We start from the raw sequence: 20608 nt of genomic DNA, 5'->3' as shown, positions 1-20608 counted from the left end.
GTTTGGGGCATGATATCAGAAAGAAATTCAAGGTAACTCCATGATTTCCAGCCTGACTTAGTTGAAAACAGGAGTAAAGAAGAAAGGAGGCAAAAAGGGAGTTGTGGGGGACTTCACTTTTACATATGTTGACTTTGAAGTGCCAATGAATACCAAGGTGGAGCTTCCCATCAGCTGGAAAAACAGGTCTTGGAACAAGCCATCATTTATTATAAGATTCCCAAATATGTTCCTGGACACATGAAAGGATGCAGGCATTCTTTAATCTTATATCAACAGTTCGCCTAAATGTGAAAGGAGAAATGCTAGGCCAGGAGACTCTGAATTCCCCAACTTCTCACTATGTCCCACCCGTCTATCACTTTCTGAATTCAATGAAATCACACAGCTCCAAGCACGCCTGGAGAACCCAGCACACTACAAATTGGACACTCTAAAGGCATTCCGATTTGTTCGCTGCTTCCACACCCATTCCTGCGCTGAATGTAGGCAGAGGATAAAACCTTAATTACATAGCCTTGAAGGACATAAATGGGAATGGAGTGTATCTCCTTAACATGTAATCTGCATGGAAAAAAAAAAAAAAAAAAAAAACAACTAAATTGTGCTTGGTAACTAGAAGAGCATAAGACAATTTTCAGACCATCATTTAAATCATAAATTCCTAAAACAAAGTCCTCTAAATGAGGGGAGTACAAAATAAGTCAAACACATGGATGAAATGTCCCTTAATTTGGGGATCAAACATTATATCCTTAATTGATTACATCAAAATTTGCACCTTACTCACTCTACCAGAACTAATTTCTGCAGCAAAAGTACCAGGGAAAATGAATCACAGTAATTTTAAAAAGACGAATCAGCAAATTTAATTTTCTTTTTACTGATTTCGACTAGAAGCTTAGTAAGTTCAAATAAGGTAGCATTACACTACACGGAGCAGATAGCAGACAATCTCAAAGAAATCACCCAAGTCCCCAAAATCAATCTGATTCACAGAGACTGCATCAAGGAGCTCTGATTTACCAGTCTTCTATCTCCTCCCTTATGTGCAATTGGCCTATCTTCTATTGCTTTGCTATTGGCAGTAAACTCGGGCTCATGTTTGACCAGGCCATATATCAGTGTGGTTGTGAAGACAGGCTTCCGTGGCCTGTCTATCCTGCTTTACATCCCATTCTCTCTACTTATGCAACTCTGTGATATTGGGCACGATACTTTAATCTATGCTGTTTCCTTATATTTTTAAATGGACATAAGGTTAGTGTTTACTTCTAGGGCCATTATGAAGATGAGTTGATTAACACATGTAAAGAACTGAGCTCCATATACACATGTAAGAAACCCTTAGTAAATTTTAGCTGTTATTAGAGGCAAATCCAAAATTGGAAAAAAGTAAGGGAGCTTTACAAATTTTGATGATGTAAGCTAAAAGATGAAAGAAGTATGAATCAACTTAAATGTAAGACAGAAAAATAAATTTTACATTTGATTTTCAATTAAAATTAAACAAGGGTTTATATGATATTCTGAAAATGTATAACATTTGCTTCAAAATGTGGATCACCTGATGAAGAATTCAAGAGATCTACGGTCTAATGACTGTCAGAATCAGACTCCACGAAGGAAATCAGAAAATGAACAGAACAACTTTCTCTCTCCAAACTTTCCCCGTATTGGCACACTACTTACATATCTGTGTTTCTAACAGCTGCACGTATGCTGTAATTACAATGATCCAAGAAATAAAAAACACTGAATAGTCTCCCGACTTGAGATAGTTAGCAGAGCAGGCCACAGGAGAGGTAAAACGTTTTCTTGGGAGTTGAATAATGCTAAATTTGATCGAATCCACTGATAACCACAATTTATTCTCCTAAACATTCTGCCTAGAGAAAAATTCTGATATTCAATAAAATTATACATGTTCTTTTAAATGATAACAAATAAATTGAAAATCAAAGATGATACCAACTGTCATGAACAAGGTCAAAAAAGATTCAACTGACATGCAGGTAAAGGGATTAGTAATGATAGTTGAACTATTCTACTAGAGTGGCTACATTATTTAGCTCTGCCATCTCCACGGATGAAAATAACCTGGTAAATACCAGACCTTTGTCTTGCTTTATGGCCTTGGCGTGAGCATATGTCTTATTTTGCACACTTTATTACTTGTTAAAGAGACACAGTCCTGAAAAAGAAGTGTGGGTTCATACGCCAAACATTCTGTATTCTATAGACAGTCTGAATTGATTGAAGTCTCATTCACCAGTTTTTCTAAACTGAAATTGTCCTCAACTCGGAAAAACAAAGAAACAGAACGTGCTAAGATCTACAACTTCCCTCCTACTCCAGATCAAAGAAAATGTGAAGGCAAAAAATAAATGTTTAGAAGTAAAATTCAAGACAAGTCAAAATAAACCACAATGAGATTAATGGTCTCTGATTTTTTTTTTTTTTCAAACCAAACTGTAATCCCCTGCTCAAACGATTGTACTGATACATGTTAAAGATCTATAAACTCATACAATTAAATCTGTTGAAGATACAAATCCGAAGAATGACTTCCTCTCTCTAAAATCTGTTCTTCCTGCTTCTAACATGACATATTGTGCAACTCTGATAAAAATATTTACAACATAGAAATGTAACACTCCTAGCTCAAACATAAGACAGTCCTTCGTAAGTTAATCATGTGATTCTTCTATTAGCCTTAGAATTTCATTAAGGGCCAAAATAAATTTAATAGCTGGAAACCAGTAACTACCTTCTTAGAGTCCTGAATAATGCAGTAATAAAAAAGAATTTACTAATATGAAAAGGCAACAAATATATCATGAGCATCTGAACTTGGGATTGCATAAACACTTTCCCATGGGAAGCACAACTTGACAAGACTCCTACTTTTATAACCTGATCTGAGTGCTAAAAGCTCCCCAATAAAGATGATGCAAACACCCAATGCACAGCACATTAAGCCCTAATGAAACAGCAAAGGCCGCGTCGTTAATTCAAGCCTCCATTCAGCAATGGTTTAAATACAAGCATAATAAAGCAGATTAAAAAGAAAGAAGCTGGCAGGGCGCAGTGGCTCACACCTGTAATCCTAGCACTTTGGGAGGCCGAGGCGGGTGGATCACGAGGTCAGGAGTTCGAGACCAGCCTAGCCAATATGAGGAAACCCCGTCTCTACTAAAAATACAAAAAAAATTAGCCAGGCACGGTGGCAGGCACCTGTAATCTCAGCTACTTGGGAGGCTGAGGTAGGAGAATCGCTTGAACCTGGGAGGCGGAGGTTGCAGTGAGCAGAGACCATGCTACTGCACTCCAGCCTGGGTGACAGAGCGAGACTTCGTCTCAAAAAATAAAAATAAAAATAAAAAAATAAAAAGAAAGAAGCTGTAATTACTTTTTTAAGAACTCGATCTCTTGTATTATTGGTCTCTATGGCAGCCTCAGTGGCTGAATACAGATAGTAAATATTACATGAAAAGCTAACCAATCATGCTGCATCTATTATTTTTAAAAATTTAAGCATGACAATTGATAGAACATGCTGGATAAATGAAAAATTGGGAAACTAACATCCTGGTCAAATCAATTAATTCTAAGCTAGCCATTACAGCTTCTCTTGTTTTCTTGGTAAAGAATTGACATGTCTTCTGCTTTCAGGGCTGGGCATGCTACCTCAAGGTGTTGGGAGGAGAATCTGATAAAAGCCACACTTAGAAAGGACAGTTTTGGCTTTCTGATGGCTATTTACAGTGACCTCCATTATCCGGCTGGGGCTCTATCCACTATGCAGCACAAAGAAACATTGTTATTTGACAGTATTTTTACAAAGTTGTAATTCTTTGACTCAGTCATTTGTGATGTAATTTATACAAAAGTGGATATTATCAGTACAAGCATGTCTACATTTCAATTATTCCTCCACGTATATTTGAAATAACTTGCACTTAAAACTAGAAATCTTAGAATTTGTTTAAACTACTGTACTTCTTTTTCCCAACTGTATATCTCATATTTGCACTCAAGTCCATTCAAATTATTTAAAACCATCCATGTCAAACCAAAATATAGATCAAAGCCATAGAGTTCTTTCAGTCTTTTGCTTTTGGCTTCTGTTACTTTTTTCTTGGCCTAAAATGTCATAAATCTATCATTAACCACCAACTGTTCTGAATGTTTTTTAAAAAGCAAGTTTAATTGAAAAGAATTAATGAATTCTTCATCTATAACTTCAATTAGCTTAAATTATGGACTTATATAAATAATTCCTAAAATTGAATGATTATTTGTCTGTAATACTCATATTTACCAACATCTTTTCATCAGAACACACACAGGCCATTAACTTACTATATGTTTCTGACAAAACGGCATTAAAGAAATTCTATAGTCAGCATTTTATCTCCCACAGCTTTTAGCCTCCACAAAGTTTAACCGCCAAGGAAAGAATCTCTCAAATAGCATTTCAGTAACACAAACTTGTGGGTAAAAAAGGAAATTTCAGATGCGTTTTTATTCATTTTATGCGTATAGGAAAACTGTTCAATATTTATTTCAGCATAAAGATATTAATAAGTTAACTTATCTTCAGACATTTTTCTGCATCAGTATCTGGCATATGTGCAAAGCATTCAAGATTAGCATTCGCCCTACAAGTATATTCAGCGTTATCCTCACAAATTGAAGTTAACCCTTTAGATGCATTTCAAAATCCAATCGTTTGAAATAATCACACACTCTTTCCACAGATTACTTTTTTCTATTTTTAGCAATATTATTTATCTTGGAAAAAATTTGATCTTAACAAGATTATGTTCCTGCATGCTCTCTCCTACCACTTTTTGTCTTCCTCGCTGTGTGCTGCAAGGACTTAGCAGACAGCATAGTCGAGGATCAGCTGTTTTATTTCTAGTTCTATTAGTTCAAACTTAGATAGCTCACACATCTGTTTTACTTCTAAAATCACTGCCCAGGAAAAGTGTCCAGCTCCTTCTACCCAAACATAAACTTTACTATAAATAACCAAGAACCTAACAAATAACTGTTTGGGGGAAATGGAAGTGTGTTTAAAAATCTGAATTCTTCCAAACTATAGGCCTTAGTAATTTTCATTTTTAGAGCTTTCCTGACAGCCTAGATCAGCTTCCCTCAGAAGTTGTCCCTAGAGTGAACAAACTGAAACTCCTGCCGGAAATCCAGGTATTAACTTCATATTACTTGCTAATTATAAAACACCGTTTCACATACTGACATTATTCACTTCCAACCCTTTTATCTAAAACACGTATTTGCTTCCCAATCATAGTTTGACAGCAGAGTGTATCTGACATAAGACAGTGAAATGATCTTTAATAGACAGCAGTTCAAAGCATGTAGCTTTTATGCATAATAATTATGTTGGGTTAATTTGCTGCTCCACAGAAATAATTCTATTTGTGGAAATTCACAAACTAAGACAGAATTTTTAGAGTGCTTTACCAAGATGAAACTGGTGTTTAAAGAGTTCTTTACATCTCCCTTAAACTGATAAGATTGCCATTCTGACATTCAAAGGACCAGGAAATTTCTCTTCTGATTCTTCTTACAAGTATTGCAAAATATGTTCACTACCTGTTATTTATAACCTCTTTGCCTGACTTTCTTAATTGGCATTAGGTCAATAGAGAAGTCTGAGGCAAATGAGCTATAGCTATCGAGTTGATAAAAATGACTGATATTTTAAGGGATTTATTTCATTAGTTCTCTGGGTACTACTAATCATTCCTAAAAAAGGTTACTAGTAAAGCTAACATGTTTTGAAATCCCCCCGGCCTTATAATACAATAAAAATCTACAAACTGTAACAAAATCTAATACACTTTCTCAAGCTGACGGTGAATTTTGACTATGCTAAAATTACTAAAATTAAATGTATATATTTATTTAGACTCAGTTCCATGTTTCATTTTATGCAAAATGGTAACAGTTTCTTTTTTCCATTTCACATATGCCATAAACTAGAGACAGAAAGATAGATCAAAAAGGTAGGCTGTTTTTAATGAAAGTACAAATCTAAATTATTACTAAATGCTTTCATAAATTATTGTCATTTTCCTTAAATGCAGAAAGGAATGCTTTATTGGCCCCTACCAAGGTCATTCTGGTGTCCCTAATACTTAAAATCACATTTACTTCTTTCTAATCAAAGTAAAATGTTATATCCCAGTTTTCATTTGCAATTATTTTGCCTTTTCAGGAGTATCTCTGCAACCATCAATATGACCCGTCAGGATGAATATAAAATCAAATCCTAATCCAAGAGACAAGAAATATCCTCACTGAAAGAAAGATTATAGCAAAAGCCTTATAATCTAAAGCTGGAACGAGGCATGAATTATTATCATGTACAACCATAAAGATTAGTAACATTTTTGGAAGACTGTGAAAACATCAAATTACCATGAAAAATGTCCAGAATTGTGAAGCTTAGCTAATGCCATGAAAAGACTTTCCCAAATCAAAAAAGATGCTGGGATTGTATTCCACAATAAGAGGCTAAAAGTTGTCTTTAGACAACTCTGAATATACTTGTAATGAAGTAGCTATGGAGTACGTCCATCTCTTCTGCTAGATCTAGCGGGCTACCTGTCTGGTACTGGGACCTTGGTTTTTAACGTGTATGTAAGAATTCACATTTCATTTCTAATAACTTTTTCTGTACAAAGAGACAATACGAAGTACAAACCTGCACATCATAGGTCCCATTTAGTAAAACAGGCCTTGAAGAATTGATGTCCTGCAGCACACCAGAAAACACAGAACGGTTGACCTTCTGGAAGTCTTTGGAATGGCTGAACTGCACCATGTTATGAAGGGCCAAGATTTTGCTGTCCAGCTCAGCATCCTGCCTGGTGCGGTTATGCAGTCCTAAGTGATACTTTCGGAAGTGCTTAATCAGATCTGTGGGGTCATTGCCATAGTAACCATATCCACAGATATTGCATTTAAAGTCCTGAAGCTCTGGAGACAGAGGTGCCGGGTCTGGGTTGTCATTCACCAGTAAGTCAGTTTTGGATTTATTCAGTCTTACACCCCCATCTGAAGGCACTTGTGGGTTTTTTGAGGCCACTGAAACTGGGCTCAAACCTTGACAATTGGCTTGACCACTCTGTGCTTGCCCTGTTTCCTCCGTAGCCTTTGGTGACATCTTCTGATCTTCCTTTGTCTCCACTGAGTCCCCTGAGGGGGTGCAGGCCATATCTTGAGGGTCATCTGCCTCTGCTCTTTGAGGAGACTTCAAGGGCTCACAGACTCCCCCAGCAGCTGGACATGAGAAAGCCAACATATTTCTGTCTGTCACCTCATCATGCGGAAAGGAGGGAAGGTTTCCTCCCTTACTGGGGCTTTCATAATTGAAGCCAGCCTTCTCACTCAGGACTGCGCTTTTCAAGTCCTTCTTACCGCTAGAAGATGGATCTTGAACATGCAAGCTATGTTCCTCCTTATGATTTAGTTCTGCAGCATCACTCTGATCCGTGCTTTCTGACATCTGATCTGCAGAAAATTCTTTGTTCTTTCCAGATACCTTGCTTTCTGTACCTATAGGCTCCAGGATCTGGCCCTCGCCTTCACTCGCAACGTTTCTCAGAGGGGGGTTCTTTTTCCGGACCATATCTGCAAAGATACAGGGAAAAGGCAGATACAGTGTTATTTGAAAGTTACAGAGATATCATTGTATCTGGAATATTTTACTTATGCAAGTTTTTTAAGGGCCATAATCAAATGCTTCCTCTAGGAAAAAAAAATCAGTTCTAAAAATAGCAAAAAGTTGAGACTAAAACAAACAATTTACATGTAGAATGACTTTTGTAACCAAGAGTGGCTCATTTATTATTTTAAGGTTGTTTTATGAATAATGAAGGATTTTTATTACTAGGTTTACCCTTCCTATTACTTATTCTTTCCTGAAAATATATTTTTGTCCAATTTCTTCCTTCCATTGTAGCTAACAATATATATACATGCTTATATATTTATATATGGTCTATATTATATATAACATGTACACGTTGTGTTTATAAAATATATGTGTGTGTTTATGTTTATGGAATACATCACGCGTTTATTTATATGGTACGTATATGTATACATCAATAACATAAATTGGAATTCGATATTGTTACCCTATGCAACCGGGATGTAAATATAGTTTCAAAAAAAATATCTTCATTGTCAAAAAGACAGAAACAGCAATGTTATAAACAGAGTGAAAACTGCCTCATCACTTTCAGGAAGTGGAGGATGACAAACGTTCCAGCTCTGACCTACCACCAAATTTCTTTAAGCCACATTTGGAGCTTGCCTGAAAGACAGAAGAAAGACCTGGTACACATCACAGTGGTTGGATCAGGTTTTCCTAGGACTCTGTCCAGCATGTTGGGGAACCTAATAAGCTCTGGGTGTCCCATACGCAGCCTGATGAAAACAGTACCTGTTCCACCACCCACCGGGAGTGCACTGGAAACTGACTAAGAAAGAATATTAAGCTGAACCATATGATATTGTCCTTGCGTTGCTCAAAACAGTAAAATATTAGCAGTTTCCTATGGTTCACCTTTACACATTAGCTCAACCATGTCTCTCAAGTTAAGTTAGTGACATCGGTGACTGGGGTCAAAAGAAGAATACTGGAACAAATTCTTCTGCTGGAGTAGAATGAGTCAGAACTCTAAGAATATAAAATAAACTAAGAAATAATTTACGTAGTGCCAATTAAAGAATACATTAACAAAGGCTGGTCGAAGACTGGGTTCCATGGCTGCTGTTTCTTAATCACTCAGCTTAAAGAGCTGTCGAGTGCTGTGTAAGTCATCACCCCAAATGTCTCTTGGAAAATTCCACCTGTGACATTCTGATTAAGTAAGACTTCTTTGTTAGCTGACTTCACCATAAGGACTAACAGTTAGTTATACCACGATTATCCAAAATGTGCTGAGAAAATCCAAATAACATAGTTTAGTCATTTTCATCTATAATTTCTTCAAGTACTGAAGTACCACACTAGCTTTGGATATACAGGTTTACTTTTGCTTCTGAAAAGCTGGTCATGCAAAATTTTTATATGAATCACTGAACAACGATAGTGCACTAGAGTATAAAGAATCATTTACAAAATAAAAATGTGCCACAGTGAATGTCAAAAATAGTATAATGGTACTTAAGAAAGTACACTGGGCCAAGCGCAGGGGCTCACGCCTGTAATCCCAGCACTTTGGGAGGTCACAGTGGATGGGTCACCTGAGGTCAGGAGTTCGAGACCAGCTGGCCAACATGGCAAAATCCTGTCTCTACAAAAAATACAAAAATTAGCTAGGTGTGGTGGTGCACTCCTGTAACCCCAGCTACTCGGGAGGCTGAGGCAGGAGAATTGCTAGAACCCAGGAGGCAGAGGTTGCAGTGAGCCAAGATTGTGCCATTGCACTCCAGCCTGGGCGACAAGAGTGAAACTCCATCTAAAACAAAACAAAAACAAAAACAAGCAAAAATAAAAATAAAAGAAAGAAAGAAGGTACACTGTTCTTACACATCAATAATGTTATTTGCCAAATATCTACAGAAGCTTTCTCCTGGAACAAAATACACATATACAGGATGAAAGAGTGAAGTTTCAAGTAGAATTGGTTGTGTTGAGGCAATGTAAATGTGCCTGACTTCTGGAGGAAGGAAGAGGGCTATGAGCTTCTCATCTTGGTGTTATTCTGTTAGGCCCTAAAATTAACGAAGCCTGATGACCACTGTTAAAAAAGGAAACACTGGTCAACTATTTTTTTTTAATGTTTGCATTTCAATGTCTTATGTGTTATGTCAACCTTTTAGGAGTCCTGTATTCTTTTGTCAGAAGTGACTAAAGCAGCCCTGGGAATGTGTGAAAATACACAGAAAACCGAAGGGCAATTTTACTAGTAGTCAATAAAGGGAAAATGGGGGGAAAAAGACTAAATGGGCAACCTGAAAAAATTAGTTATCATTTAAAATATAAGTTTAAGCAAACTATGCACGGTTTTAACTTGGTCTACAGAAAAGGATATTTTAGGTTGTAATCAGACATTCCTACACATAAAACTGTGAAGGCTTGATACAACTTCTCTTACCATTCCTTCCAGAATTTCCTGATTGTTAATTTTTTCCATTACACATAATGTCTTCACTAACTATTACAATATAATCTTCCCTTACTGAATACCTGTATCATTTGTATTTTAACCGTTTCTTCTTAAGATGACTAGAATCTAACACTGAACCACCTAAATGAAATGAATAAGGTTACACACAAAAAAATTAAAAATTCTATATCAAAAGACAGGACTCACGAAGAAATGAGGAAGAAACAATCTAATTCATTAAGATTATCCTTCCGTCAAAATGAAGAGAAAATGGTTTATGCCCGTATGTTAACGCCAGGGTGAGTGATTAGGAAAATGGCAACATTTTAAATAGCAAGTGAACCAAGATAAAATACTTAAAAGTGAATAGATCCAAATACATTAATATTTTAAAAATTAACTTATTTTTCAAAACAAGAAGAAGCTTTAGATCTAGTTGATTTATTGTTACATTGAAGATATATAATGGGTCATAGTTTAAAGACTACTCAACCAGCATCTTTAGTGGCTGGGAGAAAATATGACTTAATTAAATTATCATCTTTCTAAAATTGAAGTTCCTTCTTCTACCCAAGAACAGATACTTCGAACACTTATGACTCACGACTCCTTATGCTGAATAAAGTCCTTAATAATACACATTGCAAAGACTGTTAAACTGCTAAAACTTCAAAGAAATATCCGAAAGGTCGTTTGGGTTTTATTTTGTGTTGTGGGGGCAGGGGCATGCTCTTTAGTTGCTGTTTTTTTTAAGAAAAAAAAAAAGTGTGCTTAATTTAGTTGACTATACTTTGAAGTAGTTATAGAAAAAATAATTTTACTGGAATTATATCATCATAATTTTTCAGAGTGACAGATTATGTAAATATAAGCACATCTGTCATACTTCTAAGTGGAAGAAACTCCCCTAGCAAGTCGTAAGTTAGATACCATAAGACTATAGCCACCCTCAAGTTATTATCTCTAAGACAAATAACAGATTGCATGATGTTTTACTGTGTGCCAAGAACTTTTCCAGTTAACATTTTCACTTGAAAAAATAGATCACATACTTGTAAAATCATACCCAGCATTGACTTCATAAGGCATGTGGCTTTAGAGTGCTTTTTACAATTATTAATTCTATTAGTCAACTAGCAGGAGGCTAATGCAATTGTCTTAGAAGACGCTCGGAAGACACAGAAGACATTTTGAGAGCTGATCTGTACATCTGCAAAACAAAGCAAAAAAAAAAAATTTTCCTTCCTAAATGATGTAAACACATTTTCATGTATCACACCTAAAATATATTAATATGCCAGCATCATAGGCCGCCTGAAAGATATAAAAGCATGAGCAGATCTTGAGCAAGATCCTCTCCCTCCCCTGGGTTTTAATAAAGCAACAAGAGAAGGAGGAACATCATATAAAAGGTTATAGGACATAAGTCATCTTCATAACAGACTGTGATGTTGGTGAAATTATTTAACCTCTAAAACCCCGTCAACCCTAATAACCATAATACTTACCTACAATGGGGTGGGGGTAAAAGATCTTAATTTGTAAACACCAGCAAACGCTTTTAAAGGGAAAATCTTAAAGCAATTAAAATACCTAATCACAACAATGAACGCAGTCATTAGTTTTGGCAACTCTATTTTAATCTTTATCACCCTACTACATAGCAGTATCCTTGATGCAGTACCCTACCCCCAGAAAAGTTCAAAATGCCCATTAGAGTAAGTCCACTATGAATTGCCATTTTAGATAATGGGCTAAAAGTGAAGTTGAAAAAGAGGAGGTAAAGAATTTAAAGGAGAACTGCAAAGCTCAAAATTGCTATTTTAAGTCCTCTATTTAATTGTGAGATTAAAAATTGACCTCTGGGGCTAAGTAGTAGGGAGCAGGCCTACATTTACATTATTCTCCACCTGAACAGCCCATATAATGAGAATGTATATTATGTGCCAAGATATTTAGGCAGGTTAAAAATATATGTAGCTTTCCAAAAACACTCTTTGTATTAATTTTCATTGCTGAGATATAAGACATTCCATCTGTAAAAATTACAAATTTCTACTTTTAATTAACCATATTTCCTTCTAAATAAAACAAATCTAAGTGCTTTCTTTGCTTTCTTAGAAAATGTGTTTACTTTTATAAAAATAGGAGTGCATTATTTCTGTTACCATATAATTTAGACAGACTTATGGTGTAGAAATAATCAGCATTAGAGCTTAAAAATAATTCTGATAACTAGTTTATCGCACTATTTAAAATGTTTAAATACATAAGAAAAAAAATCTTCTCCCATAGAAGACTGACTGATGTTCTCAAGAGGGCACCTTCACACCCAAAGGGATTTGAGTTTTCTATCATTACCTAGATACTGTAAATTAACCACTAGTGATTTAGTTATATTACATATATTACATATAAATATATACATGCCTACATTTAATGATATATTCTTACTCCAACTAACCTTGCAATAGATAATCAAATAAATTATTCAACTAAAGAAATCAACTATCACAGTAATTTAAAAACAGATCTTAGATCACACATCAGCTCAATGCAGATGAACTAAAATTTATTTCCATTAGATGAGAAACTCTTTGAAGGTAAGAGGTGTAAATTTTCCAAATTCTATATTCTTTGTAGTATCTTGACCCTAAGCAAAGTAAAGAATTAAAACCTGAGTAAAAATGGTATGGAAATTGCATATCCAGTCTCTACACCTGATTTAAATCACCTGCTCATGTGATGAAGGGCAAGTCCTTTTGCTTCTCTGTGACTCTACACTGGTTCCGGTTAATGGCACTTCAGTTTTACCTTTAAAAAGTTTGCCCAATTGCACTGAGAGACTATAGGTAAACCACCAACTACTAAGGGTGGTCTAAATACCACTGAAGCCTATCTTTGCCTCAGTTTCTCACTTCCCCCAATATTCATTCATTCAGTAAATATATCCAACCTCAGTTATATGCCAAACACACTAAGCAAGATGACTTTAATTTTATTAATTGTCATTAATTTAAGAGAGATATGTTTAAAAAGAAAATGACTATAAGGAACTCCTATTCTCAAGGAAAACTGACACTTTTGAGTATCTCTCCAAATATAATTTCATATACATATATGTGTGTGCATATATATGTACACACACACACACACACATTACATTCTGAACAAGACTCTGAAAAAGCAGGAGGGCAAGATCCTGTAACTGGACCTCAGTTTCAAATCTTGTTGCATATAATTTTTAATTATAAGTATCAGTTCTTATTTTCATAACATATAATGCCAGATGACATGTTCCTTTTGTTTTTCCAGCTTATAAAACTTCTCAACTGTTTAAAACCAAAGCTTAACACAAAAAGGAAAGTCGTCATGGTCTTTGCCTTAATAAATATGTTTTCTTCCATGCTTGCTTGTATCACCAGCATAAGAGTACTGAGTTATTAATTACACATTTCATGTAGCTTTTATTTAAAAAAAAAAAACATAAAAGAAAGAAAAAAATGTTTCTTTTGATCAAAAGGCCCCACAAAGAATTTAAAGAATTAAGCAAGTGATAGCAAAATAAAAGGAGGGTCAAATCTTGGGCCTAGAGCAAACTAGATAGCTTCCATATGAACAACATATACAGTTCAGTTTTGAAAGAACATATGTGTTTGCTCATTGGTTTAGGGGAAAAAAAAAAAAAAAAACTTGAATCCTGTCTACTCCATATATACAGATCAAAATCAGATTGCTTAAGTGAACTATAAAATGCAAGAGAACATTGTTTATCCAATTCACAAACCCAAGAATCACTGAAGAAGTTTAGATGTTTTCTGTTTCTTCAAATTCCAGGGCAATACTTCAATGGTAGATCGCTTTTTTTGTAAACTGCTTCAAACTTCGTAAACTCAATGTCAGATCCTGTTCTTTCCCATCCATTTCTATTTAATTTGCTCTCTCTGAATTGACTGTTCCCAAATTTTTTAAAAGTATTTTTGAACTTCTTAAATCTTGTTGAGTTTTAAATGTCATCACCTTCAAACAACTTCCATCAAATAAATCTCTTATTAATTCACATCAAACTAATCCAAAATGATCACTTCTATTAGCATATGCTTCAGAGCACAAAAGCCCATTAACAGTCATCTGGACACTAGAACTAACCAAAAGCCCTCTGAGATAAAATGCACACTATTTAGATATCCTATTTCAAAGGTTTTGATGCTAGCCCAAACACATTTTATTAGGCTTTTATTTCATCTTGCTATGTTCTCTAGATTTTAAATATCTCATTTCAAATGCACTTGTCTAAGTAAAAAGAGATAGTGTGGTAAGTTAAGTAATAATGTTCTATTTGCCTAAATGAATCTTCCTATATCCAAATACATGTTAGAGAAAAAAATTCATTAACCATTGTACTTTTATAAGAAAATTACAAAACTATTTTTTCAAAGACTTTAGGCTATAGTCACAATGACACTGTAGGATATATCTGAAAAAAAAAAAAAGAATGCACCTATTTCACTAACTAGGGAAACTAAAATAGAGCAAGAATACATCATGGAGTCTCAAATGGCAAGGGGAATTGATTATTTTTCCTTTCATAACTGGTGAGAGGCAAACGTATTGAAATCCCTGATTTGAATAAGATCACAATTTCACTGTGCAAATTGAGAAATGTTACCATTTGTTTCCCTGAAGAAAAGTAGTTTTTCCTTTTGTTTTCCTCTCAAACACACACACACACACATACACACACACATATACAATTAAAATATCTGCAATGACAACTGTTGATTCACACAGGCCAATCTGACTTTACATTTGCACACAAGTCAGTTTCAACTTCATCCCTACTTCTCTGTTAAACTTAGAATATTTCAACTGGTCTCTGGGCAAAGAGCCAAGCACAGCACTTAAGTTCAAAAAGAGTAGCTCATCGAAGAGTATAAATGTTTCTATTTATCTTGATGGTTATGATGTGAATTGACATTTTATTGTATGTAAATTAGATTTTCACTCATAACAAAAATAATGAGTGCTGTGCTTTGTAGGAATGCCTTTGACTATGTTCCCAGCAATTGGTGAAAACTATCACTGAATAGTAAAGGTAGTTTAATTTTTTAATGTATTAATGTTGCTTTTCTCTGTTTTCCAACCTGTTAATCAATAGAAAAGAAAATCTCAATTATTAACTCAATCCACCAATATAACTAACAGCTTTCTTAGTTCTCCCTTAAGAAATCTGTGTCAATCATTGCAAATCCATTTGGTAAACTGACACACATATACAGTGTAGTGAATCTAATAGACACTTACCATAAAGATAACATACTGCAATTAGAATGCTCGTTGTCTTCACAGCACCAGTAAGCCAAGTATATTCAGCAAAGTATATTCAGTATTTAATACTACTACTAGTAGTATTAAAAGTGCCAAATCTAATATAAGATTAAAAATGATGTTGTGAAGACATACTGAGAACTTACACCTGTAATGTACTCTGTATGCGTGCATATGCATGTGTGTGTATCTCTAAAATGAAGGGAAGTAAGTTTGTGCCTCCATATGCAATAGTTCTTCCTCATGAAACTAGGAAATAACTCACAAAGCACTATGTTCACCCCTACTGTACCACAGGGAGCAGCTTAAATGGCCTGCACCCATCTGAGGACCAACGGACTAAGGACAACCATAGACGTATCCAACAGATAACACAAACATTACAATGAACCAGCTAATCCATTCAGGCAACAAAAAGGATTTAGAAATTTGGTACAAAATACAAAATTTGGTTTAGATACCACCCTATTTAGTGCCAAATACTTATTTTAACCTAATTAGCATCACTTTTCACTCTGACAAAAACAAATTACAAACACACACACACACACACACACACACACAGAGGAGTCATTTTCTCTCTTTTGTTAAGTACGGAGAAATTTTCCAAAGAAAACTGATCTTAAAATATATATATATATACACACACACACACACACACACACACACACTTGGAAGCAACTTCTCATGGTAAGATTAAATCACTTTTTCTTGACTTCTAGGATATGAAAAGCTTTATGTATGGGTGAAAAAAGTAAACATAGAATCCGTTCATAATTTGGAGTTGGATAAGTAACAGGCTTAGAAAGCTTCAACTATAAGAACATTTTTGAAGAAACATTATGGTATTTCAGAACATTCTGCCATGCTCACCACAAGTTTAGCTAAGCTCTGCCTGGGATTTTAATATGGTAACTGTTTAAGCATAGACGACAAGAAACCCAAGACTTATCTCTACACTCTTCCCATAATATTAGCTTCAAAAAAAGAAAATGAAAGGAGATTCCTTGGTCAAATTAAGTTTAATGGAAACTGTATAATACATATCCCTCCCAGAGATCCACAATGTACATTAGCGATTACAGCTCTAAGAAGTCCTAGGGATTGCAGAGGGTGACATCTGCTCAATTTGGACTGAAATTTCCCAATCTCATTTGACTTTATGTCACATAGTGCCATTTAGCCAACAGAACTAATGTTCTGCTAAACACAGTGGGAAAGGCCACTCTAAGACAGTAATGTTCAAGGAAGAAATTTAACCAAGATTTTAAAGCATGCATAGTTAAGGAAAAAAGAAAAAAACAGTATTCCTTCATTAATTTGGCAAAAAGACTAAGATGTTTTGTTATGACGTGGGCTATTCTGAAGAATTTGTTTTTGTCTTTTTGGTTTTTTTCCTCAAGAAGAGCTATCTATATTCAAAGAAGATCAAGGTATATCATGATTAAAGATTTAGAATCAGAATTTTTTTGAAAGAATGTGTATGAAGAGCATTACAGATAGAACATTGGATTGTAAAAAGGGAATGGATAAAACATCTATGTACAATAAAATCCCAGGTGTCAAAATTATACATTCATAAACATATGTGGATATAAACTCAATGTTGTCTTTGAGCTAAATCGATTATACAGATATCACTGCATAAAGAAGCTCTACTTTTACAACTGTTGTTGCCAATGCTGTCCAGCTGCTGTGATCAATTTAAAACCCTGTATGCTAAATTTGTCATTATTTTATAATAACTTAAATTTTATCTGATTAAAATTGAGTCCGGAACCAACATACGGCAAAGGCTTTTAATTAAATATGGAACGTAGAAAGACCCAGGATTGCACTGAGGCATCTTCAGTTCATATAGTTACAATCGGTAGTTCTCAAATGCTTGCAGATAACTCAGATCTAACCCACATGCTCCTCCCTGGTTATTAATAAATCCTTTCTTCCCCACTCCACTTAGTCTGTGTCCCCAGATCCACCTGTCCTAACAATGAAGGACAGAAAACCAATGCCTGGGGTCACAATCAGTAAACACATGTCTAGTACAGACCCTATCTCACCCTTGAAAATCCCAAGCAGATCCCATAGCTTTATGGGCTTTTGAATTTTGTTTTATCATTATTGCATTATCTTACCCCCAAAGATTAAAACAAAAGATCAGAAAGAAGAAATAAAATAAAAAATAAGTTAGGCAGATGTCAAAGTAAATCTGAAACAGGTGATTAATCTTAAATTAATTGTAAACACAAAGCCAGATAGACTGGTGAGATTCAAGCCTGAGAGGATGACCACGAGTTCCTTCTGGATCCATCCCACACAGCCTCTATTTTACACATTCACATATGAGAGGAAGAATCGTGACGTGATATACATGAGTAGTACTACAGAATTCAGGCAGAAATTAGCTCACTTGTTAAGTATTTTGTATAGACAATCTAGTCAATCTTCACTTTCAAATTCAATATAAACTTAAGAATCTATCTAAGCATACACAGACACACACACAGACCTTTAGAAAAGATTTTCACCATCTGCACCCCAATTAGTAATTTCTCCATCAATCTTGTTGTGGACACCTGTCATAACAGACTAATGGAATACACACACACACACACACACACACACACACACACACACACACATCCATACACATATATAATTCCAGATTCAGGTATTTTACAAATAATTATTTCAGAGTTTAATTGGATGTTGAAAGAAACCAAAAGTCAGAGGTAGACTTTTTTAAGGCCTATGATCTTCAATGTTGATACATATCCTAACCTGAATTTTTAGCTAATAACAAAAATATTTCGTGTTCTTATTATACGAGCCAGGAACTGTGCCAAGAGTGCATTATCTCATTTGATTTTAATTTGGATGAACCATTCTTTAAGTGCTATTATCATTCACAGTTTACAGATAATGCAGCTAAGACATGGAGAAGTTAAGTCACTTGCCTAGACACAGACCTAGCACATGAACAAGCTGAGTCTGAAGGAATCTAAAGACCACTGCATTTCCCAATGCATTTCTCATAAACACTTTAACAACAGTTAACCAACACAAAAAGTGATAACATTTTAAGAAACTTACAAGAGAACACAATCTACAAGATGCCATGTTACAAAGGCTGCTATCAGACATATTTGTCTGCCTCTATAGTTATGTCAAGTAAATGAATATACAATCTTCCCAATATTCTCACGACTACCAGATTATCCTAACTTTTGAATCTGCCTCATAATGCCTAACACATCACCAACATTACCAAACTACATGTCTCTAAAATGGATTCACTTCTACAAAGCCCTCTACAATTTTCATAAGCAAAACTTAGTCTTCTCCACCGTCACGTGGCACCTTATGCATATCTTCTCTTGAGGTACTTGCCACTTTACACAAAATTATGTGTTTATGTTTTAGGCTACTGGTCTAGACTGTGAAACCCTTCAAACCAGAAAATATATTATGAGTTATATTATTATTGTTAATTCAAAATAATAGATATCCAGTCATCTATGGGATAGTAACCAAAATATAGATATATAATAATTATATATATACACATAGCTACATCTCATCAGTGATCGCAAGCTTTTTCCAGGGGCAGCACACCTGAGGCTCATTTCCATCATTAGCACTGGCAGACTCTGATGGTGACTATTGCAGAGGAATAAAGTATAAGGGGTTATTGGCACAAGGGACATGCAAGTTTTTAAAAAGCCAAGTGATACTATTATGCCCTTCCTCACAGTGACAGGCCTATGACACAGTAGGCACTTATTCTTATTGGATGGATGGATAGATGGATGTTGACACACTTGAAAATTTCTACATACTGCTTTTGTCTTCAAGGAAAGTCTGAATCTCTTGATATTAAATAGGCTCAGGAAACTAACAGCTAGAAAAAATGCTACAGTTGTCTCAACAACATAATAACTAACCAAATCAAGACATCCAGGGAATCAAGGCATTAATTTTCTCCTTATTTAGGCTGAAAAAAGAATCAGATATCATAGCTCTAGATCCATAGGCACAGATCAAGCAATGCACAAGTCATGAGAAATAAGAACTATTGAATTTACTTTTTTAATGGTAAATCACAACCATGTTGGTTTGATTTGGATTCCATAAATGTTTGTATAACTTTACACATCAAAAATATCTGTAGACTGATTACACAGAGGAAAGTTCATTAAAAATTGGCACAGTCTCTATATAGTGATAATTCTATAATAAGGGTATAGTAATCAGTAAAATGAATTTGTATGTTTATATATTTGGATGATTATGTATCTTTTATACATGAACATCATATGGTATGTAATAGGTTTATTAAATATATAATGTTTACTACAAATATATGCATTTGTATATATATGTTTTATTTACAAATTTTTCATTCTGTATTCTGCAACATTCCAAAATTCAAAATATACTGTACAAGTAGCATAATACATAAAAAATAAATAGTTTATCTTTTAAGAGAACAGCCTGGAACATAAAAAGAATACAGAAAAGCCTCAAACATCTGGATTAGACTCCAAGAAACTTAAAACATTCAGAAGGACACAAAACCAGAAGTTTAATTTTAAAATGCGTGTACACACACACACACACACACAGACACACACCCCAATTCTCACAGTATTACTTTCTGAATTTCTCAAACTGAAAACAACCTAAATCTGTAACAGCAGTAGAATAGAGTTTTTAAAGTTGTGGTATATGATTATAAAATACAATACCTGTTCATACAACAGAATATTATGCTACAATATAAATGAACAAACTATATACAACATGAATGAATTTTACAAACATGATGCTGATTGTGACACGCCAGACACAAACCAATGTATGCTTTCAATGTATACAAACACGCGCAAAGTTCAAAAACAAGTAGAACTATCTAATGTGTTTAGCAGTCAGGAGAGCGACTGAGGAAGAGAGATCAGGAGGAGCACAAAGGGCTTCCAGAGTACTGGCAACATTGTATTTCTTGACATGAGCGATAGTTACACAGGTGTATTTGTTTTGTAATAATTCATTGAGCTACAGACTTAAGATCTGTGCACTTTTCAGCTAGAGTTTAAGAGTGTGTGTGAGATTTTTCAGTGAAA

The 20608-nt window shown here is 34.9% G+C and overlaps 1 protein-coding gene across 9 annotated transcripts in view; it reads right to left on the bottom strand.

Annotated features, from left to right (window-relative positions):
- TRPS1 (transcriptional repressor GATA binding 1) overlaps positions 1–20608 on the bottom strand; it is a 263713-nt gene that overhangs the window by 207040 nt on the left and 36065 nt on the right. For 4 of the 9 annotated variants that reach the window (XM_050801962.1, XM_050801964.1, XM_050801966.1 and 1 more), the window contains exon 2: positions 6740–7668. In XM_050801962.1, the coding sequence (XP_050657919.1) occupies positions 6740–7668 (929 nt within the window). Of the gene's footprint in view, positions 1–6739; positions 7669–11209; positions 12932–20608 lie in introns of those variants that run through there. The other 5 variants (XM_050801958.1, XM_050801957.1, XM_050801960.1 and 2 more) reach the window with 3 other exon arrangements.

The sequence above is a fragment of the Macaca thibetana genome, chromosome 8, assembly GCF_024542745.1.
Source record: "Macaca thibetana thibetana isolate TM-01 chromosome 8, ASM2454274v1, whole genome shotgun sequence".
In the NCBI taxonomy this organism is placed as follows: domain Eukaryota; kingdom Metazoa; phylum Chordata; class Mammalia; order Primates; family Cercopithecidae; genus Macaca; species Macaca thibetana.
The sequence above is the reverse complement of the archived record's forward strand: the minus strand, read 5'-3'. Positions and strand labels throughout refer to the sequence as shown.